Source organism: Dipodomys spectabilis, unplaced genomic scaffold (assembly GCF_019054845.1).
Source record: "Dipodomys spectabilis isolate Male_0828 unplaced genomic scaffold, ASM1905484v1 ptg000030l, whole genome shotgun sequence".
Taxonomy (NCBI): domain Eukaryota; kingdom Metazoa; phylum Chordata; class Mammalia; order Rodentia; family Heteromyidae; genus Dipodomys; species Dipodomys spectabilis.
In genome coordinates, this window is record NW_024870707.1 from 8,265,531 (window position 1) to 8,290,208 (window position 24,678).

Genomic DNA, 24,678 nt, shown 5'->3' on the forward strand with positions numbered 1-24,678 from the left:
ATGCGTACGAGCCTACCATAAATCGATCGACGTGTTCTGAGCTATTCCAGGGCTGGCCTGAAATCTCATGAATATTCATAAGGCAGACACAAAGGCTGGCGCTGGGTGGCGTCTGGAAGCGCGGCCGCTCACCGGGGCGCGGAGGCTCCCGCCACCACACGGTCCTTCACCAGATCGTGGGTAAGATGGAAGATGGGCAGCTTCAAATCTTTTTACCCACGGAGGCCAGGACACCCTCATTCGTTTCCTCTACCAACCTGCCCTTCCAAAGTGTCCATGGCCGCTTGGTCACTCCCACAGCAGGGGGAGGCCCTCCTCCCGTGCCCCAGAGCCACCAAGTCAAACCGCTATAGCGAGCTGCAGGAAAATCCACTTTAAAACAGTGAGATGGAACCCACTATGGTGATAGCTAACATGAAGACTTCGGAGGGATGAAGAGTTTGAGGTAGACCAGACTTGTATGGCCATCCAGTTGCTTCTGACACTACCCCCAGGTTCCAAACTGGGAGAGAGTAGGAAAGCTAGGGAGCCCCGGGGGACAAGGATCATGAGAGGGAAAAGGGATTATAAAACAGGTTATCTGCCCACAGCTTTGAGTCATGTAAAGGGCAGAGGTCTTGGGCAAGAGGCAGAAAACCAGTCGTGACCTTGAGTAAACACAACTAAGGAGACCATTCTGTCTCTAAAGCATCCAAAGGACAGAGTAGGCTTAACTTCTTGTTCTGAATCCTAAGGTATTTGTCTCAGCTCAGGCATCTGTTTTCCAAAGCTGACAAGGCAGAACACACCACTGCCCACCTCACCATGGAGGAGGCAGTGGCTGAGGCTGAGTCTTGAGAACTTTGAAACAGCAGTGTCCATATACTAGAGCTGGATGGTAAGATCCTGCTGTGTACAACCTCCTACACACACACACACACACACACACACACACACACACACACACACACAAAGCTCTCAATGACTATACATTACCCCTGCTGCTAATGCTTTCCACAATTGCTTAAAAGGGAGCGGGAGCAGGTAGGGCTGGGAATGTCACTCACTTGTAGCATACTTGCCTACTATGTGCAAGGTCCTGGGCTAGTTTCCCTAGCAGAGGGGAAAAAGCTAGGAAACAAGTTTGAAGCACCCTCACACCTCCATCCTGAGGCCTACAGCCATTAGTGCTTTGGATGAATCTGGGCTGAGCCTGGACTCGAGTACCACTGGGAATTGCTGGCAGTTTTTGAGTCCCACAACTGGCACAAGCTGCCTCAGACCAGACTGCCTATCTCATAAAGCTGTTCCCCAGGACAAGCACCATCTGTACCTCATTTAAATTGTCCTTTGTCCTTTATTTTCCCACTCAACAGCACCCCAACACACATACGCACATCCATGGGAGAGAAGAGCTGAGCCAAGGAGGAGCCAAAGAAACCAGCTTTTTATTTGTTACTATAAGAACCAATTACAGAATCCGAGGTTAAAAAACGGACAAAAGTTCTTTATTTCTGAGAATTGGCGTACAAAAGGCGGAGGGGGGCAGGGGAGGGAAGCAAGAGCGAGCATGGGCTGGGGTTGATGCCAGCTTAGGGGCCTCATACTCCAATTAGGAAAGTCCGGACACCGGACAGGAAAAGAAACTCCTAATTAGAAAAAAAAAAAAAAAGAAAAAGAAAGAAAGAAAAAAAAAAGATAGACATGGCAGTGCACGCCCCCCCTCCCCCAACCAGGTACCACCACCTGATATGTTTACTCTTTCCCCTCCCCCATCCCTTTCACAAAGGGAGGCAAAATTTTAAAAAAATTAAAAAACCCTCCCCCAAAAACTGTCCAAGACAACTGTGGGACCTACCCCAGGAAAGGGGTTGAGTGCCCACATGGGCCAAGTTCCTGCAGGCTGCCCTCCATCACAAGAATGGAGAAGCAAAGACCAGTCACAAAGGCATTACCACCAGAGGGCGCCCAACCCCTCCAGGGACACACTTGCAGCCCTCCCTTACTTGCCCCTTTACTAAAGGGAAGGGAGGTCTGGGTGCCCCAGGTACCCTCTACCTCTCAGCCCACCAACCTCCCTTGCCCACAGATGCTCAGTCCTCCAGGACAATAGGTTCATTGGTGCTGGCAGGATGTGAAACTGCCGGTAGAGGGACTGGGGGCCGCACTGCAATCAGTGTTGGCTTCACCTTCAAGGGTAAGTTGGGCCTCCGGGCAGCTCGCCGCATTTCCAGATGGGTTAGAGCCTTCCGTAGGGCCCTGACCAGGAAAGGGCAAAAGACGAATAGAAAAGGTTTGATGAACACTGAGACCCACAGGTGAAACTATATTTTATAATGTAATTCTGACTTCTGACCCCACTTTTTTTTTTTTTTGCCAGTCTTGGGGCTTGAACTCAGGGCCTGGACACTGTCTCTGATTTTCTTTTGCTCAAGGCTAGCACTCTACCACTTGAGCCCCAGAGCCACTTTTGGCTTTTTCTGTTTATGTGGTATTGAGGAATCAAACCCAGGGCTTCATGTATGTTAGGTAAACATTCTACCACTAAGACACCTTTACAGCCCCCCCCCTTTTTTAAAATTTTTTGGCCAGTCTTGGGGCTTGAACTCAGGGCCTGAGCACTGTCCCCAAACTTTTTGCTCAAGAATACTTTACCACTTGAGCCAAAGTTCTACTTCTAGTTGTTTTTAGTGCTTAACTGGAGATAAGTCTCATGGACTTTCCCACCCAGGCTGGCTTCCAACCTCAATCCTCAGATCTCAGCCTCCTTAGTAGCTAGGATTATAGGTGTGGGCCACTGGCATCTGGCTAGCCCCACTTTCTTTTTTCTTTTTTTTTTTTTGGGGGGGGGAGGGGGGTCAGGTCCTGGGGCCTGAAACTCTGGGCTTGAGCGCTGTCCCTCAGCTCTTCAGCTCAAGGTTAGCACTCTACCACTTGAGCCACAGTACCACTTCCAGCTTTTTCTGTGTATGTGGTACTGAGGAATCAAAACCAGGACTCCATGTATGCTAGGCAAGCAACTCTACCACTAAGCTACATTCCCGGCCCCCTACCTGGTATCTTTCGTGGCCACAAACACCACAGGATTGGGAGCATCGGCTGGGTTTAGTTTCTGACGTTTGGCCACTGGCTGTGAGCTTGAGCGAATCCCTGAAGTCAAAGGCCTTCCATTGGCAGAGAAGGGGACCCCTGGCCCTGCCATCTGGGAAAGAATGGACAATGAGGAAGTGACCCCCTCAACCTAGCCAACCCAAAATGGGAAAAGAAAAAAGAAGAAGAAGAAAAGTCCTCCAACCCAGCTTGGCTTATCCTCTGTCAACTCACAGTCTCATAGGCGCGCTTCACCATGATGCCTCCCAGGCCCCGGTTCTGGGTCAGCTGGTTTCTGTTGATTGGTGTCTTGGTACCTCGAGGTGTTTTTGGTTTTAGAGGTGCCTGGGCCACTGTGAGGCGGAAAAAAAAAAACAAAAAACAATTTTTCACACCTCCTTGGTGGCTCAGATGGTAGAACACCTGCCCAGCAAGCACAAAGTCCAGTACAATCCAAAGAAGAGTCCTTTTATCCCTTCTCTTCCCTACTTAGTTTCCTTTTCTTACCTTCATTCCTTCCTTGGGCAGTTTATCTGGGTATCTTCAAAAACAGTAATGAGGCCCTTATAGTTCACACCTGTAATCCTAGCTGAGCTACGAAGCTGAGATCTGAGGACTGCAGTTCAAATCCAGCCAGGGCAGAAAAGGTCTGAGTCTAAAGTGGAGCTGTGACTCACATGGTAGAGCACTAGCCTTGAGCAAAAATAAGCTCAGGGACAGCAAACTATTCATCAATTATTTCAAATGTTATCAAATCAAGTCCTATCCCCTTTCCCCCCGCCCTCTGTGTTCATACTTGAACTTACGACCTCATATTCTCACTGGAATTTTTTTTTTGGGGTCCGGTTGTGGGGCTTGATCTCTGGGCCTGGGCACTGTCCCTCAGCTCTTCAGCTCAAGGCTAGCACTCTACCACTTGAGCCAGAGCGCCACTTCCGGCTTTTTTTTTCTTTTTGCTTATGTGGTGCTGGGGAATCGAACCCAAGACCTCATGCTTGCAAGGCAAGTGCTGTACCACTGAGCCACCTTCCCAGCCCCTCACTGGGATTTTTTTGCTCATGCCTATCACTAAGTTGTGCCTCCAGCTCTAGCTTTTTGGTGATTAATTGAAGAGTCTCATGGACTTTTCTGCAACAGAGATCTTCAGATCTCAGCCTCCTGAATGGCTAGTATTACAGATGTGAGCCACTAGCCACCCAACTGGATTATGTCTTATGATAGAGAAACACATCATTAGGCAAATGTTCAGTTGCAAAAATAAACGCATAAAGTGTAGAGTTCATTAGACCAAATCTCTTTAGACTTGGAAGAAAAATGATTAGAGAAAGTTCTTATTTTTGAGACATAAGCTCCCTATGTAAGTCCAGGTGTCAAATTCAACATCCTCCATCCTCACCCTCCTAGGTGCTAGAATTACAGACATGCACCACCACACCCCATAGATAGTAAAAGGACTATCCCATACCCAGATCCTTGACGATAGTTGCCAGGGGCAGCCGCACTAGAGGGTGAATCTTCAGTGGAGTTTTTGCAGCCTTAGGAAGTCGGATGGAGCCTAGAAGACAAAAGTTTTTGAAGGGGCTTCATTATTCAGGACTCACTGGGGACCAGGAGCCAAGTCTAATGTAAAGAAAAACCAACCTCTGCAGCCCAGTATTCCTGTTGATATTAAACATCCACAGAAACTAGTCTCTGGCCAGAGCACCCTGAACCCACAACTAGCCCCACCACTCGTGATCTTACACTCTGCCTTGATGGCATTGGCATTAATAGGGGCGTAGGGTCGCCGGGCAGCCCTCCTCGGCTGTAACAGGTCCCTGCACATTCTTCGGGCAAGTCGGGTCAGCTTTGTGGTCTGAAGAAGAAAAGTCTGCCTGTTCTTCGCCAGCAGCTTGGCCCGGTTGGCGCTGGTTGTGTAGGGGGAGAGACTTTGGGCTTCAGGTCTGGATAAATGACCCCTCGAATGTGGCTCCTGGAAGAAGGGTGGAGGAAAAAAGTAGACTGCATATCAGCACTCCAGTTCCCTTCCTATTCTGCAAAGGATATGATCACCTTATGGACACCCCAACCAACTTGGCTCCCCAACATTTATCAAACACCCACTGCCTGCCCGTCAGTCCATCTCCAGAAAAGGAACTGTGTATTTTGGCCTTCGCTTGTAGGCGCACTGCCTGCCCCTTGAACAGTCCTTACTGTGGTGCCCCGAGCAGCCCCCTCAAGCTGGGTTGGGGTCTTCAGTCCCCCGTACTTCTTCCAGTAGATCCAACAGGAAGCGCAAAGGCGGCACTGCATGTTGGGTGGGCCCCAGGCATACCACTGGGCAGACTGTGTGGCTGCAGAAGCAGAGAGAGGAGGAAGGAAGTGTGCTGAGACCCTCAGGTCCTTGGCCAGGAGACGCCCAGCCACCCCCGGCAACCGCAGCCCTCCCCGGGACTCACTGTGACAGCTCTCACAAGTCAGGCCCTTCTGGAACCCAGCCCCATTCATGCCAGGTTTGGAACCCACAGAAATAATCTGGTTAGGGTTTGGCTTTGTGCTAATGAGAACAGGAAGAAAAATAAGAACTTATTTAAGAGGAGGGAAAAACACACACACACAAAAATAACAGCTGGTCATTGGGGTTGTGTCTATAATCCTAGCTACTAGGAAGACAGAGATTAGAAGACTGAGATTTGAAGACTGCCATTCAAAGCTCAGGCAGAAAAGTCCCTCAGACACTTATCTCCAATTAACCTCCAAAAAGCCAGAAGATCTGTGACTCAAGTGGTAGAACATCATCCTTGAGCAAAAAACACTCAGCGACAGTGCCCAAGCCCTGAGTTCAAGTCCAAGTACCTCCACCAAAAAAAAAAATAATTATATATTTATATATGTATGTATGTATATATCAGTATACCATGTCTGTCTCCCTCTCTGTGTACATGCTGGTCTTTTTTTTAACGGTTTGCTTGTTGTTGTTTTTTCTTTTGGTCTTTTCTTTTTTCTTTTTTTTTTTTCCGGTCGTGGGGCCTGAACTCTCAAGCTCTTCAGCTCAAGGCTAGCTCTCTACCACTTGAGCCACAATGCCACTTCCGGCTTTTTTCTTTTTGCTTATGTGGTGCTGAGGAATTGAACCCAGGGCCTCACGCATGCAAGGCAAGCGCTCTACCACTAAGCCACCTTCCCAGCCCCTTGGTCTTTTCTTTTTGGTACTGGGGATCAAACTCAGGACATTGTAGGCAAGCACTTTGCACTGAGCTATATCCCAGCCCTTATACAGTTTTACAATGCTGGAGAGTGAACCCCCACTTCCCTTCAGCCTCCTGCCCACTCCTCTCACAGAGGAAACACAGGTTGGGTGAGGAGAAGGAAAATGTACCAGCTTCTGCTCCTGAACACACTTACTAGGTAGGGATGTAGACCTGTTTCAGTTTGCTGTCTGCTTCAGCAGCTTTCAATCTTTTCTGCCAGAAGGAAAAAGAAGCAAAATATCAGAGCATCTCAGTAGGGAGAAGGATGTCAACAACTCCAAAGACAGAGAGGAGCAGGCAGCCTGTGGTACAGCCTCCCAGCCCAGTCCATACCTGCTGAATATACCGGTCAGTGGTTTTCCACATGTAATAAAACTGGACTATGCTGGCAAGGGATTTCCACGGTAGCTAAAGAGGGCAGAAAGGTTTGGATAAGCTGACATTCAGCCCCAGGTCAGAGTTCTCTGATGTCACAGCTTTCCCACTCCTCCTTTTAGCCCATCCACTTACAAAATCCTGGCGAATGTCATTGAAATCCTTCCCATACTTCTCTAGGGCCTCCTCAAACAGCATGGCTTCAGAAGCAGACCATTCTTCCATCTCATCACGACACAGCACTGGGCCCCCCTGGGGCACCAGAGTTGACATGGCTTTAGCTAGATCATAGCCGTTCCTTTGTAATGTGTCCATGGCATGAAACTACAGAAAGTTGGAAGAACAAAGCTAAGGACCTGAAGTTTCAGCACCACTAGCGTGCAGCCATAAGCCTCCGAGATTTGCTCCCCTCCAGCCAAGCTCTGCAGGTCCCCACAAAACCCAGCTTGCCCAACCACCCACCAACTTCTGCTCACCAGAGTGATGTCTCGGGAGGCAGCAGCTGCACTCATGTGCAGGCTCGGCTGCCGAATAGAGCTGCTACAATCTAGGGCTCTTGCAAAGGTCCCCACAGCTCTAAGGATGAGATTGAAGGAGTCAAAAAAGAAAAAGGTACAAACAAGATGAGAAACTAAGGGAAAGAAAGAAGGAAAACAATTCATGCCAAAGTAAATAAATCTCTACAAAATCTCTAAGAATGAATGGGACTCACAACTGCATGTATACCACCCCCCCCACCCCACCCCCACCCCCACCCATTTCTCCTTCCACCCACCCTCACCGGGCCACCACGAGGAACTGATCAATCTGCCGATCTGTGAGAGGGTTGTCTGGGTCCCAGACTTTCATCTCCATCTTCTGTTGATTCCGATTATCTGATTCTCCTGGGGAAACAAGCAAATGCATCAATAGGGAGAATGAAAGGGAAAGAACTGATGTCTTAGTCACTCACAGTAGCACCTCTTTCTCCTCTTCTGCTTGGATTCTGTCAGTCAAATCAACTCTCAGAATTTTCCTCCCAGCAGTACCCACTTGTCCCTTTCAGATTCCTAAGGTGCCATCCTGTCAGGGCCACAGCAGAAAGCTTTGCAGACTGTGTTTCCCATACCCCAGGGCATGCCATTCACAGCAACTTGCATGTTTGAGACCCCCTTGGAGTTAAATAACCCAGTAGCCACACGACCTGTATGCTGCTTACCCTCTGCCAAGCGATCGGGAATCTCAGCTTGGTATTTGCAACCAACTCTGATTTCCCCCTGATCAGCCAGAAGTGTCTTCTGCACAGGGTCAAACACCAGTGAGTAAAAAAAGCAGTCCTGGAGATGGGGAGACAAAAGTAAGCAGAGCAGCAATCAATATATGAAGGGGAAAGGGGGGCAGGACAGTAGGATACACAGAGAGTCCTCAGTCTGCCATACTTTCACCTCATCATTCTACTTTCCTCACATCTTTCAGAGGCCAATACCCACTCTCCTCCCTCTTCTTCCAACACATTCTTCTCACCTCCTTTTCCAGGTACTGGCTCAAGATATCGGTCTCATTCAAGAGTGTCACACTGCATTTCCCCCTACAGGAAAGAAGTTAGAAAACCCTGTGTGAAGCCGGGCGCCAGTGGTTCACGCCTGTAATTCTAGCTACTCAGGAGGCTGAGATCTGAGGATTGTGGTTCAATCAGACTGTTCAACCAGACTGGGCAGGAGAGGCCATGAGACTCTTATCTCCAATAAACTACTCAGAAAACCGGAAGTGGTGCTATGGCTCAAGTGGTAGAGAACTAGCCTTGAGCTGAAGAGCTGAGGGACAGCGCCCAGGCCCAGAGTTCAAGCACCATGACTGACAAAAAAAAAGGAAACCTCTGTGTGAGCCTTTCATTCCTTCTTTACAACACCTACAACGAAAACACCATCCCTCATCCCTTTCTTTATAGCAGAGCTGTGGCTCAAGTGGTAGACTGACAGCCTGTGAGTGAAAAAGCTGAGAGTAGCCAGGTGCCAGTGGCTCACACCTGTAATCCTAACTACTCAGGAGGCTGAAATCTGAGGATCCCAGTTCGAAGCCAGCCTAGGCAGGAGACTCTCATCTCCAAAAACCTACTCAGAAAAAGCCTGAAGTGGTGCTGTGGCTCAAATGGTAGAGTGCTAGCCTTGAGCACAAAGAAGCTGAGGGACAGTGTCCAAGTCCTGCGTTCAAGCCCCAGAACTTGGGGGGAGAGGGGAGGGAAAGAAAAAGAAAAAGCTGGGCATATAAGGCTTTAAGTTCAAGTCCCAGGACTGGCACCAAACAAACAAAAAAAAAGAAGACGACTTCATGTTCTTTTCCTTTCTAAATAAATGTTTAAAGGCCATAATGGCCCTGATTGTCCTATACCTTATGTGGGTGGCTGGTAATGATTCAAACTGCCGAGAAAGAAAAAGCTCCCGATGCTTAAGCTGATGTCGCTGCTGTTCTGTCACCCCTGGTTGCTTTGATTCCTCCTCAAACTCCCCTAGGAAATTGAGGAAGAAGAAACCAAGTCAGAAACTAGTCCAAAAAGAAAACACCTTAGAAACTCTAACCCAAGGAAACACTTCTCATTTTTCCCAGGCATCTTATTCAACCAGCTTCCCTTAACTCAGAGCTTTGTTTTTACACACACACACACACACACACACACACATATATATGCTCCATCCATCATTTATACAGTTAAGCAAAGAGCTGTAGAGATACACACAATGCCACAGAAATGCATCTCCAGGCCCAGTTGCTGATGCTCAGACACCACTCATAAAGCACAAACCATAAAGCCATACCAGGCACATGATGAATACTGTATTTTGCTCTTTCTTTCTAAACCAGCCCAAGGTCCAGAAACTCAGTTAGATGGAAGAACATCACACAGTTATGTTTACTAGTTCCTCTTTGAAGATTTCTGCTCTAAAGTATCACATGCAACTAGTAACTATCCCTCCCTTTCTACTTGGTTAATAATAGTTTGTGGGCTAACAAGGACAGCTCCTCAAGCCACAGCCAATAACTCTCCCCACACAACAAGGAGCAGCAGCTTGTCCTTAAGCCTGGATTGGAAGGGGTTAACCTGGATAAGTGCCAACCGAAGTAGGAGGAGGCAGAAAAGCTTGGGCCTGGGCTTATTGGTGCTTTGTTCCCAACCTCAGGGAGAAGGGGGGGAGGGGAGTGTAGTAGACTCCGCCCCTCACCAGTGTGCTCCGGAAACCCAGTACTAAGGCAAGGGGGACCACACCCCCACACCCCTTGTGATTGGACAAGGCCAAGGTCAGCCCCTGCTGGATGGGCCTGGAAACCCCAATGGGCCAGGGAACTTGGTAGGCCCAGCTCCTGATTAACCCCTTCATGACCAAAACAGCCAGAAAAAAAAAAGAAAGTAATTTAAGGACAGAAGGAGAAAGAGAATCAAAGGAAGAATAAAAGGTACCAAGAAAAATTATTTTTAAAAGAAAAAAAGGGAATGAAGATAAACCAATAGGAAATAACAGATGTACATGAAGAGGAGTAGAAAATTTAGATGTGTAAAAGAAAAAGTGCAAGAAAACTTTCCCACCATATCCTAGCTTTCTATTGCCTCCTTTCAATATATTCTCATCCTCTTTACCTTGACCTTCACACTACCCACTGTCCCTAGGTACCTTAAACTGTTCCCAAGTGTCTTGCTTCTTTAAAGCTCTCCCTCATCCTCATCTAAATACTCCTCTCCCCACCACACACACACACACACACCCCACATTTGGGCCTTCCTTATCATGGTCTCCCCACCCTGCTCCTGACTCCAACGTGTAAAAACAGGCCTTTCTCTACAGACCAGGCACTTCCCACCCCCAAACTCCCACCCATGCCCTGGGCATGCTACCAGGGGAAACACCTGCAAGGACATGCCCAGGCCTCAAGACATGGGTAGGGAGAGGATGGAGGGGATGAAGACACTCACTGGCATTACTATCCGCCAAGCTGTTGAGGCTACTAGAAATGTCCCTTCGCCGGAAAAGACAGACAACCTTTGCTTCCACATTTCCGTTTGCAGTCTAAGGGGTGGGAAAAAAATGTGGGTAGTAAATATGAGTTTGAAGGTGGAAACACACCAAGCAGAGACTAACAGCAGCCAATACATTTCTAGGGGGCCTAAGGAGAAAAAGCTCAAGAAATTACCAGTAAACACACAAACAATTCTAAACGCCTTTCTTCTGTGGCCTCCAAGGAACAGCAAAGTTCCCACTGAGCTCTCAGAAATCTTTCATGAATACACACAATGAATGAATGGATTCATTCAGACAGGGTCCTCCCTCCCACCTGAGACCACGGGGTGGGAACAGAGGGAGGGGGACACACAACTCACCTTGTTGAGCTCCTCAATCCGTCTAACCAGGTAAGGATTGCTGGAGGAGTTCTCAAAATAGACGTAATCTGTAGAAGGGGGTGGAGAAGTACCAAGAAGATCAGAGAAAAATGGGAGAGAACGGTATCAGGAGCAAAGTCAGTCTGAGTGGACCAAAAGGAGGCTCCAGGTGGAAGAAAGAGGCCGCTGAAATGTTGGAAGTGGAGAAACTAAGGCAATAAAGATTGCACCACCCATCCCCACCCCCACCCCCACCCCAAACATCACCTCGGTTGCAACTATTCTATAAAATCAGGTCTGCACTAGTAAGTGAACCTTAAAGGCGAGGCAAGGATTCCCCGGTTGTCCCCACAACTCAAAGCAGAGCGTTGTCTTCCAGGATCGAAGGCAGCGAACTGCACACTCTGCCTAGAGCCCCCACGTCCGGGAGCCGAGAACGAGGAAATCTCCCGGTGTCTCCCCCGCAGCCCTCAAGCTGTCGCCCGGGCTCCCGCGCCCCCTGGCTGCCCTGTCAGTCCTTCCGAAGCCAGTTTCCCAAGCCTTCTCCCCGTCCCGGGGGAAGCCCAGGCGGGGCTCGCGATGCCGTCGGGGATCTCGCTCGCTGCCCCTTCAAGACTCAGGGCCCCACCGCGACGCGGTCCGCTCCCCGGTTCCGGTTCCGGTCGCCGCTCCGGTCCACTCGGCCCCGGGGCTTGGCTCCCCAGCACCTCCCGGGACCGAACCGCTCCATCCATTGCTCCCCCAAATCTCCTACTCCGGGGTCCGTTCCACTCGGCTCCCGATACTCACCTCCCACCCGGTACATGTTGGCCGCCATGGCCGTTCCCGCCGCCGCCTCCGGCCGCACAAAGGGGTCCGAGAGGTTCGCGGGGACCGAGCTCGGCTCGAGGCGGGGCCCCCAGCGTGGGGCTGGCGCGTCGCCGGGGTGTCGCCGGGGCCCGCGCAGCAGGCACCTCCGCAGCCTCAGCCGTCGCGGTTCATCCCGGCCCGCGCGGTTGCCGCCGCCGCCGCCGCCGCCTCACTCACGGGACGCCGAGGCCGGCGCCGGGCCGCTCGGCTGCTTCCGGAACGGGCTCGGTTCCTGCCGGACCGGAGCCAAGCTCGGGCTCCCTCCGCCTTCTCCCGAGTGCCACCCCTAGCCGACGTCCGGTCCTGCCGACCGGGAGGGAAGGCCGGCCCGGCCCGCCTCGCCGTTCGCCTCCTTCCGGAACACCTTCGGCCGATCCCGAGAACAAGGCCGGCCGGTCGGCTCCGGACAGAGCGCAGGACGGCGCGGATCGGCCACTTCCGGAAGCCGCTCGGCTCTTTCCGGCCAACCGCGGACGGCGCTCGGCTATTTCCGCCGCGGCTCGGCCCCGCCCCGGAGGGCGGGAGTGGAGAGCGGGGGTTAACCCTCTGCTGTCCGAGTCTCCGGCCCGGGGGCCCCCGCGCTCGCGCGCCCTCGCGCTTCGGGGGCTGATTTGCAAGCGGCTTTGCCTGTTATTTGCATGACTGGTCTTCGCTCCCTTTCCCTTCTCCACACTCCACTTTTTGCCTTTACCCCGCCACCCCTTAGGGCTTTTGAAGCGCTCAGCCGCGTCCCACAAAAAGGAACAAGAGAAGCGGAGGCGAATTTGTTTTTCTATTTATTGCCCCTCAGCAGGCAGCGCGAGTGAAGGCCCGGGCTGGGGCTGCCCGGCTCGGCCACAGCGGGTCTGTACAGTGTGTGCAAAGGGTGCCGTTCGTCCCCTCCAGGCAAAGGCACGGTCGGGAATGTCTGGAAGTCTAGAGAGGAGTCAGCCAGGGCAAGGTCGTCCCTCCACCTGGGGGGCTCGGGCGGGGCGGAGTCACGCAGCAGGGCCGGTCCACGTCCCGTCTACGGCCGATCAGACGTCCAGGGAGGAGGCGGGAGACAGGGACGGGGTCCGGGAGGGCGTGGCGGGCGCCGGCCCCGCACCCCCCGCGCCCAGCACGCGCCACTGGAAGATGCTGGCGTCCTTGCCACCCAGGGAGATCAGGAACAGATCGTCGTGCGTAAACCGGACGCTGGTCACGTGGCTGCCGTGGCCCCCGTACATGCGACTCGGTGCCTGAACCAGACACCATGTAAAGTTGTTGCGGCGGCTGCGGCAGGAACCCCTGGGGGACGGGCGGGGGGCTCAGTGGGACCCCGCGGACCCCCAGGGCCTCACCTTGGCGCGCGCGCACGGGTACTGAAAGAGGTGGACTTTGCAGAAGTCGTCGGCCACGGCCACCACTCGCTCGTTGTGGGAGCGGCACAGGGAGTTGATGTCCGTCCCATCGGAGCCATCGGGCCACACGCCTAGAACACAGACCTTCCTCAGCCAGGCCTCCTCCGTCCATCACCCCGGGCTACACAGGTCCTGGCCCATAGGGCACCCATCAACCTCATTCCCATGCATGAGTGCCAGAGGAGCCTCCAGGCCTAGATCTGCCATGTCTCTAGACACCCACCCCAGAACACAAAGGCCCAGTATTGAGAGCATTCAGAGCTCAGGAGGCATTCTCCATCTCGTCTCCCCACGACTCCCAGCAGGAGGTCTTAAGCCCTGCATCCCTCCTGCTCACCATAGACATGGAAACCCAGCACACAGGTGTAAGTAGCCCATTCCCGGTCTCGGCTCTCATAGCGATTCCTTAGCAGCTTGCAGCCTCCAGCCACGTCCCCTGCATAGAGGGGGGTCCACTCAATTCCACTTTCCACCTTCCCTCGGGAAGATGAAAGGGTTGGCAAGAGGAGTTTGAGCAGAGGTGACATGTGAACGCAGCAGTAAGCATTACCCCCCCCCCATCATCACCTTTGAGTACTCCCTAAAGTTCTAACATCTCATCAGTTCAGACTCCCTAGATAAACCAGCCTCTCCATACTTACCCTAAGAAACTTAGAAAACTTCAGTTATTGTGCTGGTACTAGGGCTTGAACTCAGAGCCTGTGCTTAAGGCCAACCCATTACCATTTGAGCCACAGTTCTACCTCCAGCTTTTTCCTGGTTAATTGGAGCTAGGAGTCTCAAGGACTTTTCCTACTGCAGCTGGCAACTGGGATCCTCAGATCTCGGCCTCCAGAACAGGTAGGACCATAGGCATGAGTCACCTGATACCCAGCCTCCAAAACAATCCTTTCTTAGTCCATTTTCAAATCCCCTCAGATCCTTCTGGAGAGAAGGCATGATTTGAGACTTTTCCAAATCACATAATTTCTCTTATAGGTATAATTTCAACTGCTCCCTTTTTTGGAGGGGACAGTTTGAATCCAGTTCTAGCCATGTAGCCCAGGCCTAGAACTTGTATAGACTAGGCTGGTCCCAAGCTTGAGATTCTCCTGCCTCAGCTTCCCAAGTGATAGGATTACAGGGATGTGCCACCATGCTTGGCCTCCAATTCCATTTTAAACTCTTTCCATGTCCCTATCTGGTGTTCCCTAAGTATTCTTAGTATTCCCTTAGTATTACCCAAGTATTCTTCATCCTTTCTCAACCAGTAGCCTCCCACAAAACCAATTCCAACTGCCCCTTTCCAATGTCCTCCCCCCACTGCTACTCACAATAAAGAATCTCATAGTCGCCAGAATTGGACATGATGAAGTTCCCATCCTTGGACCAGTCAAGGTGAGTGATGAAGCTGGAGTGACCCTGGGAACAAGAGTAGAGTTTCCCAATGCAGTCACCATCCCCAGACTGCCCATGAAATGCACCAGATCCCTTGTCCCTATACCCACAGTGACCCTGTCCCACCCTCCGCCTTAGCTTCCTCACCACACAGCGGCCAAAGCGGCTCGACTTGGCACCATCACTGGAAACACTATAGATGTAGATCATGTTATCATGGGAACCGATGGCCAGGTACAACCCATCTGCAAAGAGAGTCACTCAGAGAAAGAAGGGCCAGGGAAGAATCTGAATCCAGACTGGGGGCAGCTCCCACCTGGGCTGTACCGGACAACTGAGAGCTGTTCATTGCCATCGGTGACATCAGACACGATCTCTCTGGTCTCCGTGTCCAAAACCAACCACCTGGAGGAGGAGAGGAAAAGAGAGAAGGAAGTACAAAGGCCTCTAGGGATGTCTTTAGGTATGGATGTCCTTAGGCAAGGTGGGAGGTAGTGAATCAGAACTTCAGAGGAGTGCATTCCACTACTGGGGAATGGGAAGAAGCAAGAGGCAGATAAAAGCTGGGGACCTTCTGATGCTGTCCAGAAAAGAAGTCAGAAACTGAGGCCAGGAATGTGGCTCAAGTGGTAGAGTGTTAGCCTTGAACAAAATTAGCTCAGGGACAGTGCCCAGGCTCTGAGTTCAAGCCCCAGGACTGGCAAAAAAAATTAAAAAGAAGAAGAAAAAGAAAAAGAAGTGAGAAAGTACAGAGCAGGCCTACCACAAGAGCCTTGTGGAGTCAGTAAGCCTATCATTGTTTGTCCCTGCTTCCCCATACTGGTCTGCCATCTCCTTGGCTCCCATGCTCAGAGGAACAGAGTGGCTGGGGAAGAGGTGGGGACAGTGACCACAGGAGAGCAGGGGAGGGAGGCACAGGCCTCAGGGAGAAGCAAAGAGAAGTGGAAAGACAGGGGGGCCCCTGAGCAGCCTTGGTCACACATGCCCTTCCCCATTACCAGCAACCCTTCCACATCTCCCCAGGGACCTGGTATACTCTCACCTTCCTGTGCTCAGTCCTACGGCCATGACTGCCCCGCTCGGATGGAAGTCAGCACAGAAACCTATCTCCTGGGAGGAGAGAAGGGGAATTCCAGTAAGGGAACTAGGAGACACCTTGTTGTCATGATAACTTCCAAGCTCCTCTTCTTCCAAGGAAATAATGGGCAAGAGACCTATAATAGAGGCAGGGTCATAGGAACCTGAACAGGGAAGCCCCTAGCTATGCTGCAGATTGACCATTTAGCTGCTGCTGGACCAAAAGGAGGCTTGGGAGTGGAGCAGGTAACACTAGGGACACAAGAATTCCTATCTGGGGGCTGGGAAGGTGGCTCAGTGGTAGAGTGCTTGCCTTGCATGCATGAGGCCCTGGGTTCGATTCCTCAGCACCACATAAGCAGAAAAAAGCCAGAAGTGGTGCTGTGGCTCAAGTGGTAGAGTGCTAGCCTTGAGCTAAAGAGCTGAGAGACAGCACCCAGGCCCAGAGTTCAAGGCCCATGACTGGCAAAAAAAAAAAGAATTCCTATCTGAGGGCTGGGAAGGTGGCTCAGTGGTAGAGTGCTTGCTTTGCATGCATGAGGCTCTGGGTTCGATTCCTCAGCACCATATAAGCAGAAAAAGCCAGAAGTGGCTCTGTGGCTCAAGTGGTAGAGCACTAGTCTTGAGTTGAAGAGCTCAGGGACAGCGCCCAGGCCCAGAGTTCAGGCCCCACAACCAACAGAAAAAAATAAATAAATAAATTCCTATCTGAGTAGCCAGTACGGCCATACCAATACAATTGGCTGCCTCTGAGAAATGCAGAAGAACAGATGGATGTTGGAGAAGGAGCCATGGCCCCAAAAGTCATGGTGGGTACAGCACGAGGAATCAGGGACAGCTAGCTCTACCTTGAGATCAATGCTCCAGGCCAGCGCGTGGCCCTCCCCATCCCATAGGCAGAGCTGCCGGTCATGGCCACAGGTGAGGAAGCGGTTCTGGAAAGGGTGTGTGCAGAGCCCCCAGAGCTCATCCGTGTGGCCCTGCAGGAGAACATGGCCTGTCACTGCCACCTTTTCCCCAGCACCGCTTCCCTCCTTCCTCCCCCAGCTCTGAAGCCCCACAACCTGGATGACAGGGGAGAAGCCCTGAGCCAGATCTCCCCTCAGCAACGCGTTCTTCGTGGTTCCCACCAGAAGCTCGGAGCCAGGCCCTTCAGCAATGGCCCTCACGGCCCCAAAGTGTTCTGGAATCTGCAGAGTGGTAACCAAATGGTAAGAGCCCGCTGCAAACCATCCGCTCACACCTGTCATCCTAGCTACTCGGGAGGCTGAGATCTGAGGATGTAGGTTCAGAGTAAGCCCAACTGAAAAGTCTGGGAGACTCATCTCCAATTAACTAGGCAAATGCCAGACAGCCGTGAAAGAGGAGGCTGAAAGACAGCCCTGAGGTTCAAGTTCCAGTACTGGGACATACACACACACAGCAAAAGAAAAGTGAAGAACCCATGAGAACACTACCCATTCCTCTTCCCCCTCCCTCCCTTGACCCTAGGCCAGTCCTCACCTCAGCCTCCTGGAGGGCCACCAACCCAGGTCCCCATTGCACCAGCCGACGGTCCCGCCCACCACCACTCAACACCGTCCCGTCCCTTCGGAGACACAGGGCGAAGATGGAACCTTCATGAGCATGAGCCTGGGCCACAATCCCATAGGTCTCTGTTGGTAAAGCCATAGATGGGTCAGGCTCTTGGGAATGCAGGGGAGTAAGGAAAAGGACAGTCTAGGCCATCACAATAGAGGAGTCCCACCCACTGAGCTATTTAATAGCCCCTACTTTCTCTAAACCCTCTGACTGTCAACACAGCTATTCTTCCCATTTATGCCAAGCATATCCTAGGCTGTTCATCAAAAGCCAGACAACTAGCAGCAAAAGTAGAGCTTTGAACCTGAGATCTGGCAGAACCCCCTCAACTCCCCCCCCCAAAAAATGCCATCTCTCAAGGTAGACAGATGAGGAACCTCCACGTCTTCCCACAGACCCCATGGGTAGACATCCCATCTGATAGCCCCCAACCACACACCTTTAGCACCACCTCTGCCTGGGGTCTTAGAATCACAGATGCTCCGCCCCCAGGTAAGAATGTTCCCCTCAGAGTCCCCTGTGAGAATGTCTCCATCCGGGAGGAACACAAAGCAAGGGATAAACTTGGGTTTCTTGTATTTCTGGGGGAACAGAAAGCAGAGGGCAAAGGGTAAGGCAAAGTCCAGAAGTCATGGGACAGCTGGCAGAGGGGCAGTGTAAGGGTCCACAGTATTCAGCTCCATTCTTCCAGCCCCACTATGTCCCACCCCATGCCACCACCGCATTCATGCCTCACCCCAAAGACACCCTGCTTCCTGGAAAGGGTCCCATTCCCAGGAGCCCCTGCTCCACCATTCCAGTTCCAGAAGTGGACATGAGATTTCCCACTGGTAACAATGCAGCTGCTGTCACGAGGGCTGAAGCCAACGGCCAGAACTGAGTCATTTGTACTCTGAAAGAAGGAAGACATTAAGTCCGGCCACCCCAAACCCTGAGCACCCTCATTCTCCTTCACTTCTGTCTGCATCCCTATAAGTGACCTGGCACTGAAGCCAGGACAACCCTTTTTTCAAGGCGCTCGTCTGGGCTGGGGGTGTAGCTCAGGGACAGGATGCTCACCTGGCATTCTCAAGGCCCTGGGTTTGACTCCAACACCGTTAAAAAGAAGAGAAAAAAAAAAAAAACCTTTCTCTGTGTCTCTCTGCCAGTACTGGGGAATCAAACCCAGGGCCTCATGCATGCAAGGCAAGCGCTCCACTGAGCCACCTTCCCAGCCCCACTTCCAGCTTTTTGCTGGTTCAGAGATGAGAGTCTCAGGGATATTTCTGCCCTGGCTGGCTTCAAATCCTCAGATCTCAGCCTCCTGAGTACAGCTAGGATTACAGGTGTGAGCTACTGGTACTTGGCCCCTCAGAACTTCTAAGGTCTCCATTTCACAGGTGAAGAGAGAATGGCTGAGAGACAGCCTAGAAGACTGGAAGGGAATGTATGGGTAAACCTGAAGCTGTGTGTGCTCCCTCTGTCCCATGCCACCCCAACCTCAGATACCCGCTCCTCCTCCCCAGGCCACCTGGACTCCTCACCTTGATCTCTGCCAGCTTTATTCCCCGGCTGCAGTCCCACACAGATAGCATGTGCTCATTGGAATCATCCACCACACAGAGGAAAGCACCCTGATCCTGAGGATGGGGGACACACAGTGGCAGGACTGAGTGAGCCCTGGAGGCCTGGGGTTTCATGATCATCGGGCAGAGGGTGCGATCACAGCTTGAGAAGCCAGGAGAATTTGGCATGCACCCTCTTCTCAGGAGAACTGGCTGGGTGGAGCTCAGGAAGCCAGAACTTCCCAGGCTTCCTGGGAAAGTGGATAAGGAGAAGAGGTCTAGAAGCTTTGGGGCCAGCTCACCACTACTGAAAAAGCCAGAGCCCCGACACCACGTTCAAAGGCCCCCAGTCCAATCTCCTGCAACTTGTTCAGCGACTCTGAGTTCCAGACATGAACCACAGGCTGCAGGGGCTGGTAGAGGAGAAAAGGATCAGGGCTTTGAAGGAGAGAGCCAGGCTGGAATTTCATCTTGTCTGCCTGGTATTCAGCCTCACCTTTCCATCCTTGTCCACTCCAGCCGTCTGTCCTGAGGCTACCCGCACCCCATCGGGGTGAACAGCAAGGCTAAGTAGGGGAGGAGACACTCTAGAGAAAGGGGTCTTTTTCAAGACCACCCAACTCGCATTGTTTACAGAGCAGCAAGTCAACCTCTCTCTCCTGCTCCTTCATTCCCAGCCAACCCCTCTTCCAGACAAGCCCACCTTCCCCAGGCCCCTCACCATCGAACGCAGTCCGTGTGTCCCCGGTAATGTCTCTGGCCGCCACCTCCGGGACCCCCTGGGCCTCCCCCGGGCCGGTACAGCACCACCACACAGGCGATGAAGTAGACTACCTCCCCAGAGCGCAGCACAAACAGATTAGAGCGGGAGTCACGACCCCGGTACCCATAGCTGGGATGGGAAGCACCGTCAAGGAAAAGGGCAGGTCAGGGGCAAGAGGAAGAAGAGAGAAGAATGACAAGGTTTCTGGCTGGCAGCATCATCTGTGGAAGGATGGGAGGGGACCATTCACAGGACTCTCTGTCCCCATCCCCCAGGAAGATCCTCTAAGGAAAAGAAGCGGGGGCCCGTGGTGGGGAGGTGGTTCCTGTGGGACTCGGGGGGCAGGATACACCCAGTCAAGGCTGAGGGTCTCCGGGGGTGGGCCACTGGGCAGCTCCTCAAGGCTGCGGATGCCAGATGGGATGTACATGGTAATGGGGCGGCCGCGAAGGAACATCTTCACTGAGATGCCTTCTACAGAAAAAAGGGGGGTGTCAGCCTCCCTTCCAGAAGAGCCAGAGCAGAACTCCACCCATCCTATCTCATAGTTCCCCCAATACAGGTCCTGGGGCATGAACCCAAACCCTAACTCCATCATCCAAGGTCTCTCCTTCTACCCCTCTGCACATACCCAAATTATAATTGCTTCTCCGAGACCCAGGACCTCCAGGGCTGGGGAGGGGATCTTTGCCCCCACGGCTGTTGGAAAGAAAGAAAAACATAGGAGACTAGAATCAGGTTCCAACACTTGACGGATGAGTGGTAGGACACAAGAAAGGTTCCTAGCTGGTCACTGGTGGCTCATCCATGTAATTCTAGCTACTTGGGAGGCTAAGATCCAGAGGCTCGAGGTTTAAAATGAGCCTGGACAGAAAAGTTCATGAGACTCCATTTCCAAAAGAACCAGCAAGAAAGGGTGGGAATGTGGCTTAGTGGTAGAGTGCTTGCCTAGCATTGAGCCCTGGGTTCAATTATTCAGTATCACATAAACAGAAAAAGCCAGAAGTGGTGCTATGGCTCAAGTGGTAGAGTGCTAAACTTGAGCAAAAGCAGCTCAGGGACACTGCCCAGGCCCGAACCAGCAAGAAGCCAAACTGAGCTGGGTGCTGGCAGCTCATGTAGCCTGTAACTCTAGCTACTGTGGACTCAGGAGGCTGAGATCTGAGGATTGTGGTTCAAAGCCAGCCCAGGGAAAGAAGTCCATGAGACTCATCTCTAATTAAGCATCAAAATAGCTGGGAAGTGGAGCTCTGGTTCAAGTGATAGAGTTCTTTTTTTTTTGTCGGTTGTGGAGCTTGAACTTTGGGCTTGGGCACTGTTCCGGCGCTCTTCAGCTCAAGGCGAGCACTCTACCACTTGAGCCACAGCACCACTTCCAGTTTTCTAGTGGTTTATTGGAGATAAGAGTCTCATGGACTTTCCTGCTTGGGCTGATTTTGAACTATGTTCCTCAGATCTCAGCCTCCTGAGTAGGTAGGATTACAGGCGTGAGCCACCGGCACCCGGCTCAAGTGTTAGAGTTCTAACATTGACCAAAAAAGCTCAGGGACAGTACCCAGGCCCTGAGTTCAAGCTCCAGGACTGGCAAAAGGAAAGAAAGGCCCTGAGTTCAAGCTCCAGGACTGGCAAAAGGAAAGGAGGGAAGGAAGGAAGGAAGGAAGGAAGAAAAGAAGGAAGGAAGGAAAGAAGAAAGGAAGGAAGGAAGGAAGGGAGGGAGGGAGGGAGGGAGGGCTGAGAATGTAGCTTAGTGGCAGAGTGCTTGCTTAGCATGCATGAAGCCCCAGGTTCGAATCCTCAGTACCACATACACAAAAAAGGCCAGAAGTGGCGCTGTGGCTCAAATGATAGAGTGCTAGCCTTGAGCAAAAAGCAGCTCAGGGACAGTGCCCAGGCCTTGAGTTCAAGCCACAGGACTGGCAAAAAATAAGCAAAAAATTAAAATTAAAAATAAAGAAGCCAGGATAGAGAGAGAAGGCAATCTGAGCTCTGAGAACAGTCATGCGTGAAAATCATGAGAGTGGAAAATCCTCTTGGAATCCTGGAAGGTGTTCTGTGATACAGTAGAAAGGGCAGGGGAAAGCAGAGTTGAATTCAGGCGCTGGTGCTTCACTCCTGCAATCCTAGCTACTCTGGAGGCTGAGATGGAAGGATCACAGCTTGAAGCCAGCCTGGGCAGGAAAGTCTGTGAGATTCTTTTTTTGGTTGATCTTGGGGCTTGAATTCTGGGCCTGGGCGCTGTTCCTCAGCTCTTCAGCTCAAAGTGAGTGCTCTACCACTTGAGCCACAGCACCACTTCTGGTTTTCTGATGGTTCACTGGAGTTAAGAGTCTCAATCGACCTTCCTGCCGGGGCTGGCTTTGAACAGTGATCCTCAGATCTCAGCCTCCTGAGTAGCTCTGATTACAGCCATGCGTCATTGGCGCCCAGCCTCTGTGAGATTCTTAGGTTCAACTGACCAGCCAAAAGCCAGAAGTAGAGCTGTGATTTAAGTGGCAGAGTGCCAGTCTTGAACAAAAAGGTAAGGGACAGTGTCCAAGCCCTGAGTTCAAGCCCAAATACAGGCATAAAAAAAAAGCCAGACGCCGGTGGCTCACGCTTATAATCCTAGCTACTCAGGGGGCTGAGATCTGAGGATGATGGTTTAAAGCCAGCCTGGGCAGGAAAGTCCGTGGGACTTTTTTTTTTTTTTTGGGTCCAGTAGTGGGCCTGAACTCTGGGCCTGGGCGCTGTCCCTCAGCTCTACAGCTCAAGGCTAGCGCTCTACCACCTGAGCCACAGCGCCACTTCCGGCTTTTTTCTTTTTTGCTTATGTGGTGCTGAGGAATCGAACCCAGGGCCTCAAGCATTCAAGGAAAGCGCTCTACCACTGAGCCACCTTTCCAGCCCTCCGTGGGACTCTTATTTCCAATAAACCACTCAAAAACCAGAAGTGGCGCTGCAGCTCTTCAGCAGTAGAGCTGAAGAGCGCAGGGACAGTGCCCAAGCCCAGAGTTCAAGCCCCCTGACCAACAAAAAAGAAAAGAAAGAAGAAAGGAAGAATTGGGTTAACTCTAGCTGTGTAACTTTGAGCAAATTGATTTACTATCTCTGAGCCTGTTTCCTTACCAATGTAATGAACTGAATGGACTGCATGGGACCACCTATCCCTGCCCCTCCCCCCAAAAAAAGATGCTGTAGAGACTGAATGAGATGGCAGGTGTGGCACAGTGCCATGTACACCGCAAGGATCCTGAGGAGCAAAAGTGCTTGATCCCCTCATTCTGATGAGTAATGCGATTCCCATACCTGGTTTCCTACCCAGGAAAGTGAGGTGAGCAATGTGGGAAGTCCAGAGCCTGTGTCTGGACAGGGCAGGTTGAGGAGGGGCCTTGCTCACCTCTCCGTGCTGCCTGACCTCAGAAACAGATTGGCAGAAGAAGCTGCCTTCCTGGAGAGTTTCTGCCGCGGGCGCTCAGAGGGGGAGGAAGAGGAGGAAGAATTTCTCCGAGGCCTGGTAGGGGTAGAGTCAGCAGGTGAAGGTCTGCTCGGGATCCTCCACCCCTCCCAGCCTCCACGGCGGCGGGAACACCTACGTCTCAGCGAGCTGTAAGGGCTGCACAGGCCTGAGGATCCCTGGGGGTCCAGGGGAGCCAGCCCCGCTGCTGCTGCTGCCCCCTCCTTCAGACTGCGTGCCACTAGGCTCTTCACCACCCCTCTGAAGGGCTGGAGGCCCATTGCTCAGGCCAGGGGGCGCAGGGGACGGCTCCATTTCCACTTCGGTGTCTGTCTGGGTGCCTCGGCTCACCAAAGAGGGGCTGCATGTAGGTGGCAGTCCTGGGGGTGCTGCAGGGCTGCTGGGGAGAAAGCGAATCAACCTAATGCCCCCCTAGAAGCTCCATGAAGGGGGAGGAGGAGGCTGTGGGGCATGAATACCTGTCCCGTGTAGGAGCTGGCATGCCAGAGCCCTGCAGGGAGGGGGAGGCCCCGTGCAGCCGGAGCAGGCGAAGGGCTTCCGCCAGGGCCGCCTTGACCAGCTCCATCTCCTTCTCCTGCACTCGAAGCCGCTGGCTCAGGGACTGCAGGGCGTCCTGGGCAGAGCCCTCTTCTGGGAAAGGAACAAGACGAACTCAAAACAAAAATGCCACCACCTGGAGAAAGGGTTGAGGGAGGCCTGTGCCCCTCCAACACACACTCCCTCCCCCCAAACTTCACCACGGTCCGACGGGACCGCCCCCTCTGCAGCAGCCCCGGGCATGAAGGAGGCGCATCCGAGGGCAGGAGCCCAGGGCGGCGGAGGATCAGCGGCCTCCTCCTGGCAGGGCAAAGCAGGGAAGCCTGGCAGAGCTTCCTTCCTGCTATCTCAGCCTCCGCAAGGAAGACAGGGAGTACCACGGAGTACCAGCGGGGGAATATGGAGTGCCGCCGAGGAACGTGGGAGCCGGGCGGGCGCAGCGGGATGGGTGAGGGACGGGGGGCCTCCCAACACCCGCAGCCAGCCCTGGCCTCAAAAAGAAAAAGAAAAACCAAGCAGAGAAACCAAGCCAGGGACGGGGGGGGGGGGGGGGGGGCAGAGGGGAGGCCCGCGGCGGTACAGTGAGGGTCAGAGACCAGGAAGGAGCTCCAGGGTGCGGGGCCAGGGTGACGGACTGGAGGCGCAGCCGACGTCCAAGTCACCCGCGGGGGGCGGGGGAGGGGTCCCAGGGGGAAAGACTCGGAATTCCCAGGGGACAGCAGGGGTGACAGGCGACGGGGGAGACGGGGGGGGGCGGCCCTCGGGAGGGGGGCGGGCGTTCAGGAAGGCCGAGGTGACAGCCGGAGGACCCCAGGGGCTCGGGGGCGGCCGGAAGGGCAGTGGAGGATGCCCGGAGCGTCCCCCCACACCGGGGGCCGAGGAGCACGCGGGCTCGCCAGCCGACGGGCACCGACGGGCACCGACGGGCAGAGGCGCGCCGCCCGCCCCGCCCCGTACTCACCGGGCCCCTCGGCCCCGTCCATCCGGGGGCCCCCCCGGCTGGCTCCGAGCGGCAGCGGCGGAGGAGTTGTCTACGCCGCGGGGGCCATGGCCGGGGAGCGGGGAAGGGGAAGCACCCCGGGGCGCGCGCGC

General features: G+C 53.0%; 2 protein-coding genes across 7 annotated transcripts; both read right to left on the reverse strand.

Moving 5' to 3' along the window:
* Positions 1–1,407: 1,407 nt before the first annotated feature.
* Mta2 (metastasis associated 1 family member 2) lies at positions 1,408–12,332 on the reverse strand. Its single transcript, XM_042675961.1, has 18 exons — positions 11,812–12,332; positions 11,023–11,090; positions 10,618–10,711; positions 9,042–9,159; positions 8,178–8,241; positions 7,873–7,990; positions 7,456–7,558; positions 7,151–7,250; positions 6,810–6,998; positions 6,633–6,707; positions 6,454–6,512; positions 5,508–5,605; positions 5,263–5,402; positions 4,813–5,041; positions 4,535–4,624; positions 3,304–3,422; positions 3,033–3,181; positions 1,408–2,238 (listed from the first exon to the last, which is right to left on the reverse strand). Exons 1-18 carry the CDS (start codon positions 11,837–11,839, stop codon positions 2,073–2,075), a joined length of 2,007 nt encoding a protein of 668 aa, XP_042531895.1. The 5' UTR covers positions 11,840–12,332; the 3' UTR covers positions 1,408–2,072.
* A 298-nt stretch (positions 12,333–12,630) lies between these two features.
* Eml3 (EMAP like 3) lies at positions 12,631–24,674 on the reverse strand. Of its 6 annotated transcripts, none has more exons than XM_042676026.1 (22): positions 24,548–24,674; positions 23,508–23,679; positions 23,168–23,425; positions 22,972–23,085; positions 20,227–20,294; positions 19,946–20,069; positions 19,554–19,724; positions 19,329–19,398; positions 19,135–19,245; positions 18,812–18,907; positions 18,025–18,180; positions 17,728–17,869; positions 17,211–17,362; positions 16,772–16,897; positions 16,556–16,687; positions 15,673–15,740; positions 14,947–15,035; positions 14,778–14,875; positions 14,567–14,654; positions 13,591–13,689; positions 13,194–13,214; positions 12,631–13,091 (listed from the first exon to the last, which is right to left on the reverse strand). In XM_042676026.1, exons 1-22 carry the CDS (start codon positions 24,567–24,569, stop codon positions 12,787–12,789), a joined length of 2,682 nt encoding a protein of 893 aa, XP_042531960.1. In that variant the 5' UTR covers positions 24,570–24,674; the 3' UTR covers positions 12,631–12,786. The 6 variants fall into 6 exon arrangements, with proteins under 6 accessions (XP_042531960.1, XP_042531959.1, XP_042531958.1 ...); XM_042676025.1 differs by having other exon boundaries at positions 23,168–23,428; XM_042676024.1 differs by having other exon boundaries at positions 12,804–13,091; positions 13,194–13,324; positions 24,548–24,671.
* Between the last annotated feature and the right edge of the window lie 4 nt (positions 24,675–24,678).

Excerpts from the sequence above, each read along its gene's own strand:
- Mta2 (XM_042675961.1), bottom strand. The coding sequence starts at position 11,839 with ATGGCGGCCAACATGTACCGGGTGGGAG. Across the intron at positions 5,403-5,507 it reads GACTTGTGAGAGCTGTCACA|CCACACAGTCTGCCCAGTGG; the intron begins GTGAGTCCCGGG and ends CTGCTTCTGCAG. Across the intron at positions 2,239-3,032 it reads GTGGCCACGAAAGATACCAG|GGCCCTACGGAAGGCTCTAA; the intron begins GTAGGGGGCCGG and ends TTTCCTGGTCAG.
- Eml3 (XM_042676021.1), bottom strand. The coding sequence starts at position 24,569 with ATGGACGGGGCCGAGGGGCCCG. Across the intron at positions 20,070-20,226 it reads GAGAAGCAATTATAATTTGG|AAGGCATCTCAGTGAAGATG; the intron begins GTATGTGCAGAG and ends TTTTTTCTGTAG. Across the intron at positions 13,092-13,193 it reads ACCCGTGCGCGCGCGCCAAG|GCACCGAGTCGCATGTACGG; the intron begins GTGAGGCCCTGG and ends TGTCTGGTTCAG.